The 13,638-nt window shown below is 44.7% G+C and overlaps 2 protein-coding genes across 3 annotated transcripts in view; one reads left to right on the top strand and one right to left on the bottom strand.

The window, feature by feature from the left end:
* Nucleotides 1–6,677, top strand: part of LOC107110968 (protein-methionine sulfoxide oxidase MICAL1-like) — a 32,360-nt gene extending 25,683 nt beyond the window's left edge. Inside the window, exons 19-23 of the mRNA XM_015411828.1 lie at nucleotides 478–579; nucleotides 2,817–2,910; nucleotides 3,044–3,143; nucleotides 4,151–4,224; nucleotides 6,151–6,677. Of these exons, the coding sequence (XP_015267314.1) occupies nucleotides 478–579; nucleotides 2,817–2,910; nucleotides 3,044–3,143; nucleotides 4,151–4,224; nucleotides 6,151–6,296 (516 nt within the window). The 3' untranslated portion in view covers nucleotides 6,297–6,677. The remainder of the gene's footprint in view (nucleotides 1–477; nucleotides 580–2,816; nucleotides 2,911–3,043; nucleotides 3,144–4,150; nucleotides 4,225–6,150) is intronic.
* A 192-nt stretch (nucleotides 6,678–6,869) lies between these two features.
* SMPD2 (sphingomyelin phosphodiesterase 2) overlaps nucleotides 6,870–13,638 on the bottom strand; it is a 31,680-nt gene continuing 24,911 nt past the window's right edge. For both annotated transcript variants that reach the window (XM_015411829.1, XM_015411830.1), the window contains exons 10-11: nucleotides 9,693–9,849; nucleotides 6,870–9,340 (exon numbers count right to left, since the gene is read on the bottom strand). In XM_015411829.1, coding sequence (XP_015267315.1) covers nucleotides 9,000–9,340; nucleotides 9,693–9,849 — 498 coding nt within the window. In that variant the 3' untranslated portion in view covers nucleotides 6,870–8,999. The remainder of the gene's footprint in view (nucleotides 9,341–9,692; nucleotides 9,850–13,638) is intronic.

The raw sequence follows: 13,638 nt of genomic DNA on the forward strand, positions 1-13,638 counted from the left end.
TGGACATCTGTGCACTGTCACATGATTAACAAGATTCTCACAAAGCCCTGTAGACAACCTACTTTGTTGTGGGTGCTGACAGGGCTCCTGATTATACCGCAAGTGCTGACTTGATAGTGAGTCAGTTCCTCAGGACTATTTTATAGCTAAAAAGCAGGCCAGACCTAGGCCTCCCCCCTCAGTTACTCTTGTTTCTTTCCCCTCCTTTTTCCTAAGGATTTTGGAGTGGATTTAGGTACCTTGGTTTTTTTTTTTGGTTTTTTTTTGAGGGGGCTAGTAGTGGTGGCTGTAAACTGACTAGGCCCCAATTGATTGTAGCTAGGGAATCAAAATTGCCCTGGATTCCTGCAGGAAAACAAAACCACCCTTTAAAGCAGCTGCTTTAAAGCTACTTGCTATTTAGTCTCTTCTTCCAAATGGTGGACTGTGGGCATTTTCCCCTCTTGTGTGATTCGTGTCCATGTGTTGTGCTTCCAGTGTTCCTTGAGTGTGATTGAAGAAGAAAAACACGCAACCTGGAAAAAGACATTGATGCGACGAGCCAAAGAGGCTGAGATGAAAAGATTTTGCAAAGCCCAGGTAATTCATGTTTGCTACATTTAGAAGAGTGCTGAAACTTCAACAGAATTATTCCAGGAAGGACTAGAAAAGGATGCTCAGACATCCAGTATTCATTCATTCATTCAGTTTATACCCCACCCTCCCCACTGGGGCAGGCTCAGTTTGATATTTCACATCCAAAAGTTGGAAGCTATCAAGTATATCCAGAGATTTTCATAGTTGTAGAGGCAGTGCCACACTTTCTGTGGTAGACAGGGGTCATTTCGTAGAAAAAGAACCAGGGGGACTCATTAGCATAACTCATTAGCATATGCCACACCCCCTGACATCACCGGAAGTGTGTCCTCCCCACAGCCGGCGGCGATCTCCAGCGGGCACCAGCAGGGAGCTCCAGGCCCCGCCCTCCCGCACCTCACCCGGGGGGATGGCATCCCCCTGCGTCCCCCCCAAATGACCCCTGGTGGTAGGCATGATTGCTGTGCATTACCAAATGTTACACCAGGGCTTCCTGCAAGAGATATGTAAAGCATAGACAACATATGTTGAGTCTGGCCCAAGCACAATTCTCTCACACATATATATTAATGTTTAAAGATGCTTTAAAGATGATGTTTAATGGATATGCCCTATATCCTTTTAAGTGTCACATGTGTGACACTGAGTTGTGGGTACTGCAGCCTTACTACTAAGAAGGTAGTTTAAAAACACACACAGAAGGACCATCACTTCTAATGCAATAAAACACCACTGTAAGTGTCTGCAATTTCCTCTGAAACCACCTGCTCCTACCTATTCCCTCTCACTTTGGAGTTCTGGAATAATTTTGTTGTTATCTACCATTTCTACCCTTCAAAGAATTGTGGAATTTGTAGCTTTCTCTAGCTCCTGGATTAAATTGAAAATGATAGCTAGGGAGGATGGGATTGAAATTTTCAGTGGAGGAGGATGAGATTGTAGCCTTCTCTATATTCCAATTCATTTCTGCTGGTAGAGAAAAACTACAAATTCCACAATACCTGCAGAGGTTACCGCCAGAGACCTCGAATCTTGAGATTTAATGAGCCTTTCATACCACCTGTTACCCTGTCCCCCTTCTGAAAGGTAAAGGGGGGTAGTTTGGGAAGGAGTAACAGACAGAGAGGTCAGGCTGTTGATGGGGGAAGCTCCATTTTGGGCCAAACCAGGATTCAAAGACCTCTATCTGGGTCTGCCTTGAATTGACATGAGACTTTTCAGATTGGGGAAGTTTGTATTGCAAGCTTCATGGTTTGAATTTTATCACACTCACTACCACTTACTTAGCCTTTCCTTTCCTTTTTTTTTTGGGGGGGGTAGTGTGTTTTCAGACTCTGGCCATTGTTAATACTACTTCTCAACTTTGCATATAATTACAACTTCTTGATTAATTACCCTGTATGCACAGCTGAAATTCAATTGTAAGATCCTTGTGGAATGTTTTGCTCTAATTCTTACACTGGCATTTCTGCTGTTGTGACCAATGAAATTAAATTCCAGACTACTGTAAATAATCATTGTTCATAAGTAATTAGGGTTGACAAGTGTGAATTCAGCCGCAGTGGGGGACTCCCGGCTGGCGGCTGGAGCGCGCGCACCGCATCCACATCACCCGGAAGTGACGCGGGCACGCCGGGCATGCTGGGGGCGGGGCCACTACCATCCGAGGGAAAACCATAGAGTTTTCCCTCGGATGACTGTGGGCCCGCCCCCAGCGTGCCCACGTCACTTGTGGGTGACGTGCACCTCGGGGGGGAGTCCCCCCCGGGGCCCAATCCGCCAGCGGCGGGGAACGGACCTCTGGGGCGGGGGTTTCCCCGCCCCCTAGGGGGACTTGGCAAGCCTATATGTAATGTTATGTAATTACAAAATATATAACAAGAATATTCAAGAGATAAAACAGTTCTTCCTGATTTTTATTTGGAACTTTGATTGCCCTCTTTAAAATGTTATTTAAAATAGTCTGCGCGCAACATGCACAGGACAGAGTGACTCACACCTTGCATTTTTAAATGACATCCTGATGAAAGGAGTTGCTTGCCCTTTACACAAGGGCATTCTTGACTGCATGGACTATTCAAGCACAGACACTTTTGTTATAGGCTGCCACCATCTCTATCCTGTAAACATCCCATAAATCTCCTTTGTCCTAATCCATGCAAGGAAACAAAGTTTGTCCCTCTTCCTTACAGTTCACAATTCTTTCCTGTTTGACCACTTTTGTCTCTTGGGCATTGCAGTCAATCCAGAGGCGACTAGAAGAGATTGAAGTGACTTTCCGAGAGCTGGAAAAACAGGGAATAAAACTGGAGCGATCCCTTCGTGAAGAAGGAGGTAAGTGCGTCAGGCTCTTCCAACAGGAATGAAATGAATACTTCAGCATATGGAAGGTCTGTACCACCGGTAGCACTTGGATCTTAGCCTGTGAGTCCAGATGCCACATCTTCTTGCCCCCTTTGTCCTCCAGGAACAGAGTCTGAACTGAAGAGGCTATGGATGAACCAGTTACTTTCCCTCGTCCAAAAGAAGAACAGTCTGATGTCTGAGGAGTCTGATCTTATGATTGTGTAAGATGTTCTGCTTTTTGGCACATGCCTTGGCAGTTTCTGCATGTTGTTCCAGGGCCACTGAAGTTGTTGTGGAGTATTGTCACTTTCCACATATCTAGCTCCACACTGCAATGGAAGAGGCCACACTGTGGCTCCTCCCCACATCAGCATCAGCCCTCATGAAAACCTGGCCTTTGCTATTGATGGTAGGGGTTGTAGCATGGCCTGCTGTTATATTTCCTTAGTGGTGTTAGAAGGAGCAGAACTGCTACAGCTCCTGCACCATCAGGATAACATGACACTGTCTTAGGTCATAGACTCAGTTTTCTTCCCAGTTCCAGACAGGGTGATCTGGCAGACACTGAGCATAAATTATTTAGTTATTTTATTTTCTCAAATTTTTACCCTGCCCTCCCAGCCAAGGCCGGCTTAGTGTGGTTTACATAAAATCAGCATATATACAATTAAAACAAGCTAAAAGAAAGACAGTCTATCAAACAAAGGGGAAAAACACTCTGAGGTTCACATCAGTTGACTTTCTTAGCTCCTTAGCCATGTTTAAGAAGTCCTTTTCATTCCCATCCTTTGTTTAGCATGACTTTTTTAAAAAGATCACTTTCTATTAGTCTAGATCATTATCTTCTAGTTACATGCCTTAGAATATCAGTACTAAACATAGGAACTCCAAGAGAGGCAATGAATCTATAATTCATATTGGTCAAGCCATATGGACAAGCCATACAACCAAGATCTAAAACATAACTAGAGATATTCCACAGGTAATGTTGTGAGAATTAGATAATAAAGCTGCAGTTAATTGCACAGCTATCTGTGTCACAATATGCACAGGCAGTCTCCCTGAGCAGCCATGGACAGACATGTCTAAGTGTTTGAGTGCAGATTAAGTACATAGATGCAGCCAGAGCTATAGAGAGATTAAATAGCACACACACAGAGATAATATCTCATCACTACCATGAGCTCTTCAGTTATGGATGACAAACACCCTCCTTTTTAACCCATAGGGTACAAGAACTGAAGCTAGAGGAACAGCAGAGTCAGCTGGATCAAGAACTTCGGCAATACTACAACAGGGAAGGTAGGAGGGAGAACAGTGGGTCCCAAGCCTCATAGTTGTAATGCAGCTGTATAAGAACTTGCACATGTGAAGATGATCAGGAGACATGAAGATTATCCTGGGATTAGATCCTATGTATTGTCAGTAATAAGAATGCAGATCTTTGCAGTGTTTCCATCAGCCCAGTAGTCCCTTCTGACCAGTGTAGATTAATAGTCATGCAGATTAGAGGGCTGCAGCGGGAAAGGGGCAAATCATCCTTTTTGCCTCTTCAATGAGCACAGCACCATTGACAGAAGAGGGAGGAGAGAACAATTCTTCAACCTCTGCTCCAAGGGGAAATACAGCTAAGAACTGCATTTCTACCACTGGCAGTTGTTAGGATCCAACCCTCGCTGTGTCTGCTTCTACATTTGAGGAAGGAAAACGGGAGTGGGAAAATTAAAAGTGGAGGTCAATGATATCAGAGGTAGCAGAACATTTGAAGCACATCTACTTAACTCATTGTCCTCTAGTTGTGCACAACAGCTGTGGGCTCCAGACTCATTCCTAGCTAGACCTGCCAAAGTAGGGGGATGGGATGTGTATGGAATCTATCAGATATTTATGCAGACAGACAATACTTCAGAAGAAAACATACTTTCTTTGTTTTACATTATCCAATATTGCCATAATACCTTCAATAATGCCATCTTGAAAGAGAGCTGTAGATGCTCTAAATATCAGTCACCTGTATTCAAAAATTAGAAAGCAGATGTGTAAGGTGGTACGGCAGCTAATAAATGTTTCAAATAAATAAATGACTACCTACAGTGTCCATTCTCCTTTAGCAATAATGAAGGGCCTCAAACGATGAACACCACAGTCACTTCCATATGCAAAGTGTATGTAGAATAAAAAATAGAATGTATGAGTCCTCAGTGAAGTTCAATTGAGGCATATGGTTCCTAAGTAGATGAATGAACACCAACAAGCATTGGTACATCATGATTATTTTTTAAAAAATTATACCCCTCCTTTCTGCCCAGTCAGGGCCCCCAAGGACCTGCACATACCTATACATACCTGCTTCAGATAGAAAACCTGTGAAGTTCTATTGCAGGTAATGAGTGAAGAAAGCAGTACCAGGGCTGGCCGACCCAGTTGCTCAGGGTGCCAGTCTACGCCTCGAATGGAGGGGCGCCAAGCCAGCTCTCCTGTGAGAGGATCGCAGGATCAGCTTTGGTGCAAGCACTGCCACATCTGAGGCCTTCCCCCATCACCAGTTCTGGGAGTGGCGGCAGCGGCATGGCACATGGTCAGTGGCAGCCCGAAGTGCCATTTCACCGCACCCATAGGGGTGGGGCCTTCCCTGGAACAGCTGCACCACCCCAAAGCCTGGGCAGCCTGTGGAACTTTCCCACTGTCTGGTCTCCTGATGGAAGCAAAGCAGCAAGCGGCAGCCCCACTGCAGTGAGGGCAGGCTGAGTGGAGACAGCTTTCCTGTGGTGCAGGGGTCCAGTCACTCCCCTGGGGCTTCAAACATCCTTGGGCCAGCTCTGAGCGGTACATTCCACATTCTCCAAGATAATACAGATGAATTATCCTAGCCTTCCGTTCTAATGATCAGTATCGTTGACTGGTTAGATGTTCTCATTCACCCATATAGATGTGAAGTTCTGTATCTAAATGCATGCTGATGAACAAGAATGATGCTTATTTATTTGAAACATTTCTACTGTGTGCTGCTGTGGCTAGCTTACCCATGAATAGGAACACCTGCTGTGTTTAGTAGTTTAGATGAGTTGTGTGGATGCCTCCTAAGGAGACAGGCTGTCCATCCTTCCCTCACTTCTCTCCCACCCTCCGCCAGAGAAGATATTCAAACACTGACGTTAGACAACCTTTCTTCCTGTACTTCATGATGGTGATTCAACTCAGAGCTGCCTGGTTTCATTCCTAATTCAGAGTCATTGAAAACCCCAGAGGACCAGCTGGCAGAAAAAAAGATCCTCTCCCAGTTGCTGGAGGTTGTGAATCAGCGGAGTGCTCTGATCGAGATGCAAGAGAATAAACGCCTCAACGAGCTCAGTGAGGAAGTTCCAAAGATGTAGCACATGTGGAAGGTTTGAGGGCTACTCGGTCTGAAGCCTGCCAACCCTGCAGGCCTTGGTCCACGTTAGTATGGGCAAGTGAACTGAACTTGAGCAAGATCTCCTGAAGACAGCCCAGTGACATCTTCTCCAGGGGTATGCGACTCAAAGCGGAGGTGACAACCATGTACTATATGTGGAACAGTAGAACTTTTGGACAGTGCAGCCATTACATTCAATAACCACAGCCCAGATCACCTCAGGAGGGTCTTGCCTGGAGAAGGACCCAAGTACCACAGCTGGAACTTTAGCAGGTAATCTGGCCCCCTACTGCTGCCATGAGTTAGTGCTTGGTAAACTCCTCCCAGAATGGAGCAAGCCTAACCGTGACCCTCCTCCAGCTGCCCGTGAGGGTTACTGCCTAAGTTGTAGAACGAGTCTTGTGAGCAAAAATTCTACTTTGTGAGCTACTGGCATTAAAGTTGTGAGCGAGTGATTTGGCTACTGCATAAATTAGTTTGCTCTGGAGCCATCCTTCCTGAGCTAAGACAAAAATGTGTGAGCTGGAGGCTAAAAGCCTGTGAGCTAGCTCACACTAACTCAGCTTAGAGGGAACACTGGTTACTGCTGTAATACATTTCAGGTATTTTTTGCTAACAAGGAGAATTTAATATTGTTTCATTTTTAAGGCTGTGTAATGAAGCATTTGGAGGATGCAACCTACCCAGTAATAGTATATGCCATTGGTAAAGGTAACAAGGACCTTTTGCTGCAAGAGCTCTGTACACCTCCCAATTGTACCGCCTTGTCTTTGTTCAAGCCTCTGCCAAATGAGAAGAGGGATCGTCCTCCTGCCCCTATTTGGAGGGGGGAAACCTCACCTCGTGGAAGGGCTGCTGCCTGCTCCCATGTATTCCAGCAGGGTGGGGGGATGGGAGGTTACCATTTATAGTTTTAAAATTACAACTTAATTTTTTAAGTTGCAGTTTTGAAAAAATTAAACATAATGCAAGCACTGCTGCTATGGGAGGGGTTAGCTAGGGCAGCATTAGGTCATGCAGTTAAGACGGGCCCCTGCCCCCATGGCTATTAACCCACATAGCTTCTGCAATTCTGCAAGTCAACTTTCCAGGGGTCAAGAGGGCAATGTGGAAATGAACCATGTACACATTTCCTCACTCCAAATTAAAAACACAAACCACACACAGAGGAGAGGGCATGGGGTTAAGAATGGCCACAGCCAGTACACTGGATCCAGTGGTCCATTAGTGGAAGGTGCTGATGTGCATCATTCCCATGTTCCCCTCTTGCCCCTGGTAAGCTGATTCACAAAGTGGTGGGAACTATGCAGATCAGGGGGCTATACTGAGGAGGGGGGAAACCACCACCCTGTCTCTTGCATTAGTACAGCTGATGTGAGGAAGGAGTAGGAAATTCACTCCTTTCCCCCCTCTTCAATGCAACCCCCCCCCCCTGAAACCCCTATTAATCTGGATCTTACAACACCAGAAATCAGCTACAGGAAGAAACACAGGAGAGATCCTTGATCCTAGCACCCATGGATTGCAAGAATGAACCAAATACCTGGTTTGAGCCTATTTCCTTCACCAAAATATAATTGCAATGGATGCAGTAATTCTGCAGGACAGCATGGAACCGTGTAAGTGTCCTGAATTATTCCTGCAACAGAAGTGCAGCCTCAAGAGAAGATTTGAGAATTGTGCACAACAAATGTGCATTTGCTACCCACTGACAAATCCAGCAGAAAGGTCTTAATAAAAGTACTGTGACTGTGTTACATAATGAGAATTAGACTTTTTAATGGTTTTTTAAAAATATCTTTTCATAACAATCAGAGAATTGCAGTGCCTGGGCTAGTGGAAACCACTCTTCTTTTACTGGCTGTTCCCCAAGTTCAATAAAAAATGCATGGAGTGAACAGTAAGGGAGATTCTCTCTTTTCTTACCGAAGTTCATTTACTAGCAAAGGAAAAATCATGTATCCCCTTAAATGAGAATGGCCTGAAGGCAGTTCTTCTGCAAAAGATGACCCTGTATGGTCTGGGAACCACCTGAAAGGAGCTTTGAGCTCTTCTGAACAAGTGCGCGACAAAGGCATAGAAAAAATACATTACTACATGCATCAAAAGTGTTGCTTCTGTGAGACACAATTAAGTAAATGCTTTCAAAAATCTGTGCTCAGATAGGATTGCCAGGTCCAGGCTGGGAAATACCTGGAGATTTTGGGGGTGGAACCTGAGGAGGGTGGGGTTTGGGGAGGGGCTTCAATGCCATAGAATCCGCCCACGAACACCGTCTATTCTAGCAGATCTGCTTCGTGCAACCTTCTGCACTGCAAATGCCATTGCATGAATCAGTCTTACATTTCACACTGCATAGCTGGATTATGATAAAACACTGGTTTCTTAAACTGCTACTACTGAGTTAGGTCTAGACATGCTTGCATTTCAAAATTCCATTCTGGGGAGTGTAACAAGCAATGACATGATAGTCCCCATCATGTAAGTTCTTCTCCAGCAGAGAACCATTCATACAAAGTTTATTATCTAAAATACAGCTATAAAACACGTACAGCATCAAATGCTAAATTTTTGCCGCCACCTCCCCCCCAGCTTTAGACCGTGGGCAGCAGAGAGGGTCTTGCTGCCTTTCACTTTCAGCAAGGGTCTCTTGGTCCCTATGGAGGCTCCAGCAGGAAGAGCATCAGCCAGAGCTTAGCTTATCCTGGAGAGACTGCAGCCCCACCCGCATTTGCTCCTCAGTCCCCTGTAGGCTCTTCACCTCAATGGTGTGGAAGAGGTAAAATACGCCTGAGATGAGCAACACCACCACTGCCAGCAGGGCAAGCAGAGAGAAGGAGAACTTGGGGAAGGGCTGGATGGTTCTACCAAACATGGAACTCAGGCCCATAGCGCCTTGCATGAGCAACAGAAGCAGGGCCAGGACAGCCATGCGTCCACAGGAGTACCGCTGGCGCTCTGCCGAAAGCAGTCCCACCCTCACCTCCATCCGGGCTTCATTCAAGATGTCTACCAGAACAGGATCTAGAGAAAGAAGATGGAGCTCAGTCACAGTGGGCACTAATGTTAGTCAAACAACAACACTAATAACACACCTCCAAGTCCAACCCACTTTCTCAGGAGCTGGGGAGACAGGCCATAAGCTTCTGTCTGACCCAGGGAAATCTAGGCTTCCTTGGACTGTGACAGGGAAGAGCCGAGTACCTACCTTCCCCTCTGAGGAGGCTAGCAGAATGAAAAATAAGCTCTGAAGGAGGGGCTACTTGGTCAAAGACACAAGCAAGAAATAGCCTCCCAAAGATGTGCAAGTGAGCACTGAGTCCAGGTTCCTCCACTTGTTCTTCTTGTGCCAAGTCAAGGACACTTGGGCACTTACCAAGAGTGGGATGATTTAGGGCTTTGTCTGATCCTGTTTTCTGCACAGACAGTGTGGCGAGGACAGCTTCATGGTCCGAGTAAGGGATGCCCTTGCCAGGAACTGTTCCAGTGGTAGTCACATGGCTGTTGCATCTTACTTCATACTGAGATGAACCCTACAGGAAGGGAAATCCGGCAGACTGAAGATTTGCACTTTCTCTCTTATGTCTGCAAAATTCTGCAGCTAGACTGTGATCTACAGGTAAAGAGATGGGGAGGGAGGAGCTGGGTTGCCCCCTCTGAAGAATGGCAGCAGTCGGAAGGGTCTCCATGAATGAGCCGTTCTGGACTGAGGATCATTTCATTATTTGTCTGCTCATCTGGCCACCTGTTTTCCAACTGCCTCCTTCATCACCTACCAAATCATTTTATCAAGTAGACATTTCCTCCAATATTATTTCTTGTAACAGAAAATGAGACAGTCCCACGCTTCCAGTGATGCAGTGAAACAGGGCTGCCCCCAGGCAGAGTAGGACTTTCCTTTGTAGTTGGAGGGAACCAGCCAAGTAGACAGAAATACATGACTATACACATTTTTTAACACAAATTGCCAGCATGCTCATTGGGTCTAGGAGGCATGGAATATAGAGCATTGCTGAGCATCAGATGGAGAAGAGAAGAGGAGAGACTGGATTCATACCCTGCCCTTCACTACCCGAAGGAATCTCAGAGCGGCTTACAAAATCCTTCCCCTCCCCACAACAGACACCCTGTGAAGTAGGTGCAGCTGAGAGAGCTCTTTCGAGAACTGCCCTTGAGAGATCAGCTCTGAAAGAACTTACGTCATTAGTTAAAAGGGAGGGCAGGGTGGGAGAGGGAGAAAGAAATTGACCTTGACAATCCCATAATTGTTTGCTGAAGAGAGAGATCTGACTAGAAGGGTCATTTCCTTTTTATCTGGGATTCCTTGCAGCTTTCCCATCTGGTTTCATATAAACCTAAATTGGTTGCCGTGTAATTTAAAGGCACTGCATCATCTTTGTAGAAAGATTTTATACATTTAATGGTCAAGCTCCCCATTAATCTTATTTTCTCAAGGCTGAGCAAAAAAAGCCCTTTTTATCCCCATTTTCTTCTGGGTCATGTCCTTTTGCCATCTTTGTTGCCCTCCTCTGAAATCCATCCATGCTGGAACATGTTAGAAGGAATGGACTCTGCAGTGGACCAGGACTCCATAAGGAGCAAGAGGTCTAGAAAGACAGAAAGGTCAACTCTCTCTGGATCCTGAGGGCAGCGGGTTGCAGCGCGGCAAGACGGACGGCACCAGAACTTCCTCCTTGGGTGCCGCCGGCTTTGAGCTTTCTCTAGAGGAGTATCAGGGGCAGGAGGGAGTGTAGAGTAAGGGGCTTGATCCGGGCTCCCTGTTCCGCAGCAGCACACAGGTTGCAGCCCTGGATCGCCTCCAGCAAGAAGTGCTCGAAGTGTGCTCATGGCAGCCACGAGCACCCAGCTGTTGCTTCCCACCTGGGGAGCTTTAGAAATCCTTCCCCAAAATACCTAAATAAGACCACCATGAGGAATTGTCTATGCAAAAAATCCAGAACTTCCTTCTAACATTTATGCCCTTTAAAATTTAAAGAGACACAGCTCAAGACAGGGCGTGGGAGGATTTCCCCCCCCCCTTTCCTTTTCGCAGCTAGCAACAGATAAGAGAAGCACTGTTAAATCGTTACACTTTTGAGGGCTAAAGATCCAGATGTCTTTTTAATAGACTTTCTCTTATGAATAAATGGATTACAGTACTTTCGTTTTTGTAAATCTTGGACCGCGTTCTACTCTTCCTCCGTGGGTGGAGCTTCAAGACTTTGTCCTTTCCCTATTAAAATATATATACATATATTTTGGATTTAAAACCTTCCCCAATGGAATTACAATTAAGAAATTTCCTGCACCAGAAAGAGACCATCTATATGACAACTGGCTTTGACTTTTTTTCCCCCCTTGCCTTTTAATACTTCAGTGTTGGATTACAATTACTGGAACCTTTTCTCCTTCCCTTGTCTTCCATTGCCCTCCTCTCCTCTCCTTTTTTTTTTTTGGTACTTTCCATATAAGGAGAAGAAAGAAGAGTTTGCCAAGAAGATTTTTTCTCATAACAAAACTGTTGTATTGTATCACATTTTTGTGGTGTGTGTTTGGCTTATAGCTGATAAAACTGAGAGATCTATGTGGCTTTGAAGTACTTTATCAGTATTGTGTTAACAATAAGGTTGTTTTATAAATAATAAGCTGTATTGTGGGCAGAGAGTTGTGTAAAAAAAAAACCAGTCTGTTTTAACACTGTGGAGATTCTCTGGTCTTGCTGTATAGGTAAAGGTAAAGGTTCCCTTGCTCGAAAGCCAGTCGAATCCGACTCTAGGGTTGCAGTGCTCATCTCCGTTTCAAAGCCGAAGAGCCAGCGCTGTCTGAAGACATTTCCGTGGTCATGTGGCCGGCATGACTAAACACCAAGGCGCACGGAACGCTGTTACCTTCCCACCGAAGTGGTACCTATTTATCTACTTGCGATTTCTTGCTTTCGAACTGCTAGGTTGGCAGGAGCTGGAACTAGAGACAGGAGCTCACCCCGTCTTGCGGCACCCGGGTCTTGAACTGCTGAACTACTGACCTTCCACAGCCTGCAGTTCAGCGTCTTAACCACTTGAGCCTAGGTAAAAATGGCAAAACAGGCTTCCTCCTAAACTACAATCTTCTAGTTCCCCAGGTGTTATTAAATCAGTTGCCTCTAGCCTACCACAGGCCACAATGAAAGATCTGCAAATACTGATTCAGGACACAGTTGCAACTTCTATAAAAGCTGCAATTGCAGAGGCAGTGGACTCAATTAAAGACACAATGAAGGACATGTCGCAGCAACTATCAAATAAAATGGAAGACCTGCAGAAACAACTCTTAGAGAATGAGAAGATTGCTGAATTGAATAAAATTTCTAAACTGGAAGATAAGGTAAAAGAAACAGACACGAAAGTACAGGCAATGGACTCCAAGCAAATTGTATTGGAACAAGATCTTATGAGACGAATTAGATAAAGCAGAATTCATATTAAGATTTCAAAATATTCCAGAAGACAAAGAGGAAGACATAAGGAAGAAGATGGCACACATTTTGGCAAAATATATGAAGACAGAAGAAACAGAGAAAGTCTTGGATGAAATTGATATTGTTTTTAGGATGAATTCTGAGTATGCCAGAAAAAATCCCAGAGAAGTACATGTGAGATTCCATAAGAGAATTTTAAGAGATGAAATTCTCAAAACATCATATAAAATGCCTCTATACATAGAAAACACAGAAATAAAGATTTTAAAAGAAATTCCCTGGAGAGTCAGAGAAAAAAGGAAAGAATATTTAGATCTTACAGAAACACTGAGGAGAAATGAGATTCCATATAGATGGCTACTTCCAGAAGGCTTATTCTTTACTTATAAAGGCAAAAGATTCAGAATCAACTCAACTTTTAAGGCAGAGAATTTTCTTAAGACACATGGAGCAGACCTCCAAACTGAAGCAGAAAACTCAGAAGCTACAGAAGAAGAAGACCAGGATCCCCAAGGTGCTTCAGGAACAACCTCAACAGCCTCAATTACAACTAAGAAAACAGCAGCATCAAAAAAAGCCCCAAAGACCACAACATCTCAGATACGCACAAGTAGACAAATTGAGAGATAAACAAGACACGGAATCACAAGATGGATAGAAGGAAGATAAAGATAATTTCAATAAATGTGAATGGTCTAAATGCCCCCCAAAAAAGAAGAGAGGTGTTTTAACAACTGGGGAAAAAATGAAATTAGATATTGTCTGCAAGAGGCTCACATTGAAGCTGCAGATCAAAAATATGTACAAGTCATGAAATTTGGGAAAGTTTTCATTTCTTCAGATAAGGAGAAGAAGAAAAGAGGAG

Source organism: Gekko japonicus, unplaced genomic scaffold, assembly GCF_001447785.1.
Source record: "Gekko japonicus isolate JY-2015 unplaced genomic scaffold, Gekko_japonicus_V1.1 scaffold309, whole genome shotgun sequence".
NCBI classification, from domain to species: domain Eukaryota; kingdom Metazoa; phylum Chordata; class Lepidosauria; order Squamata; family Gekkonidae; genus Gekko; species Gekko japonicus.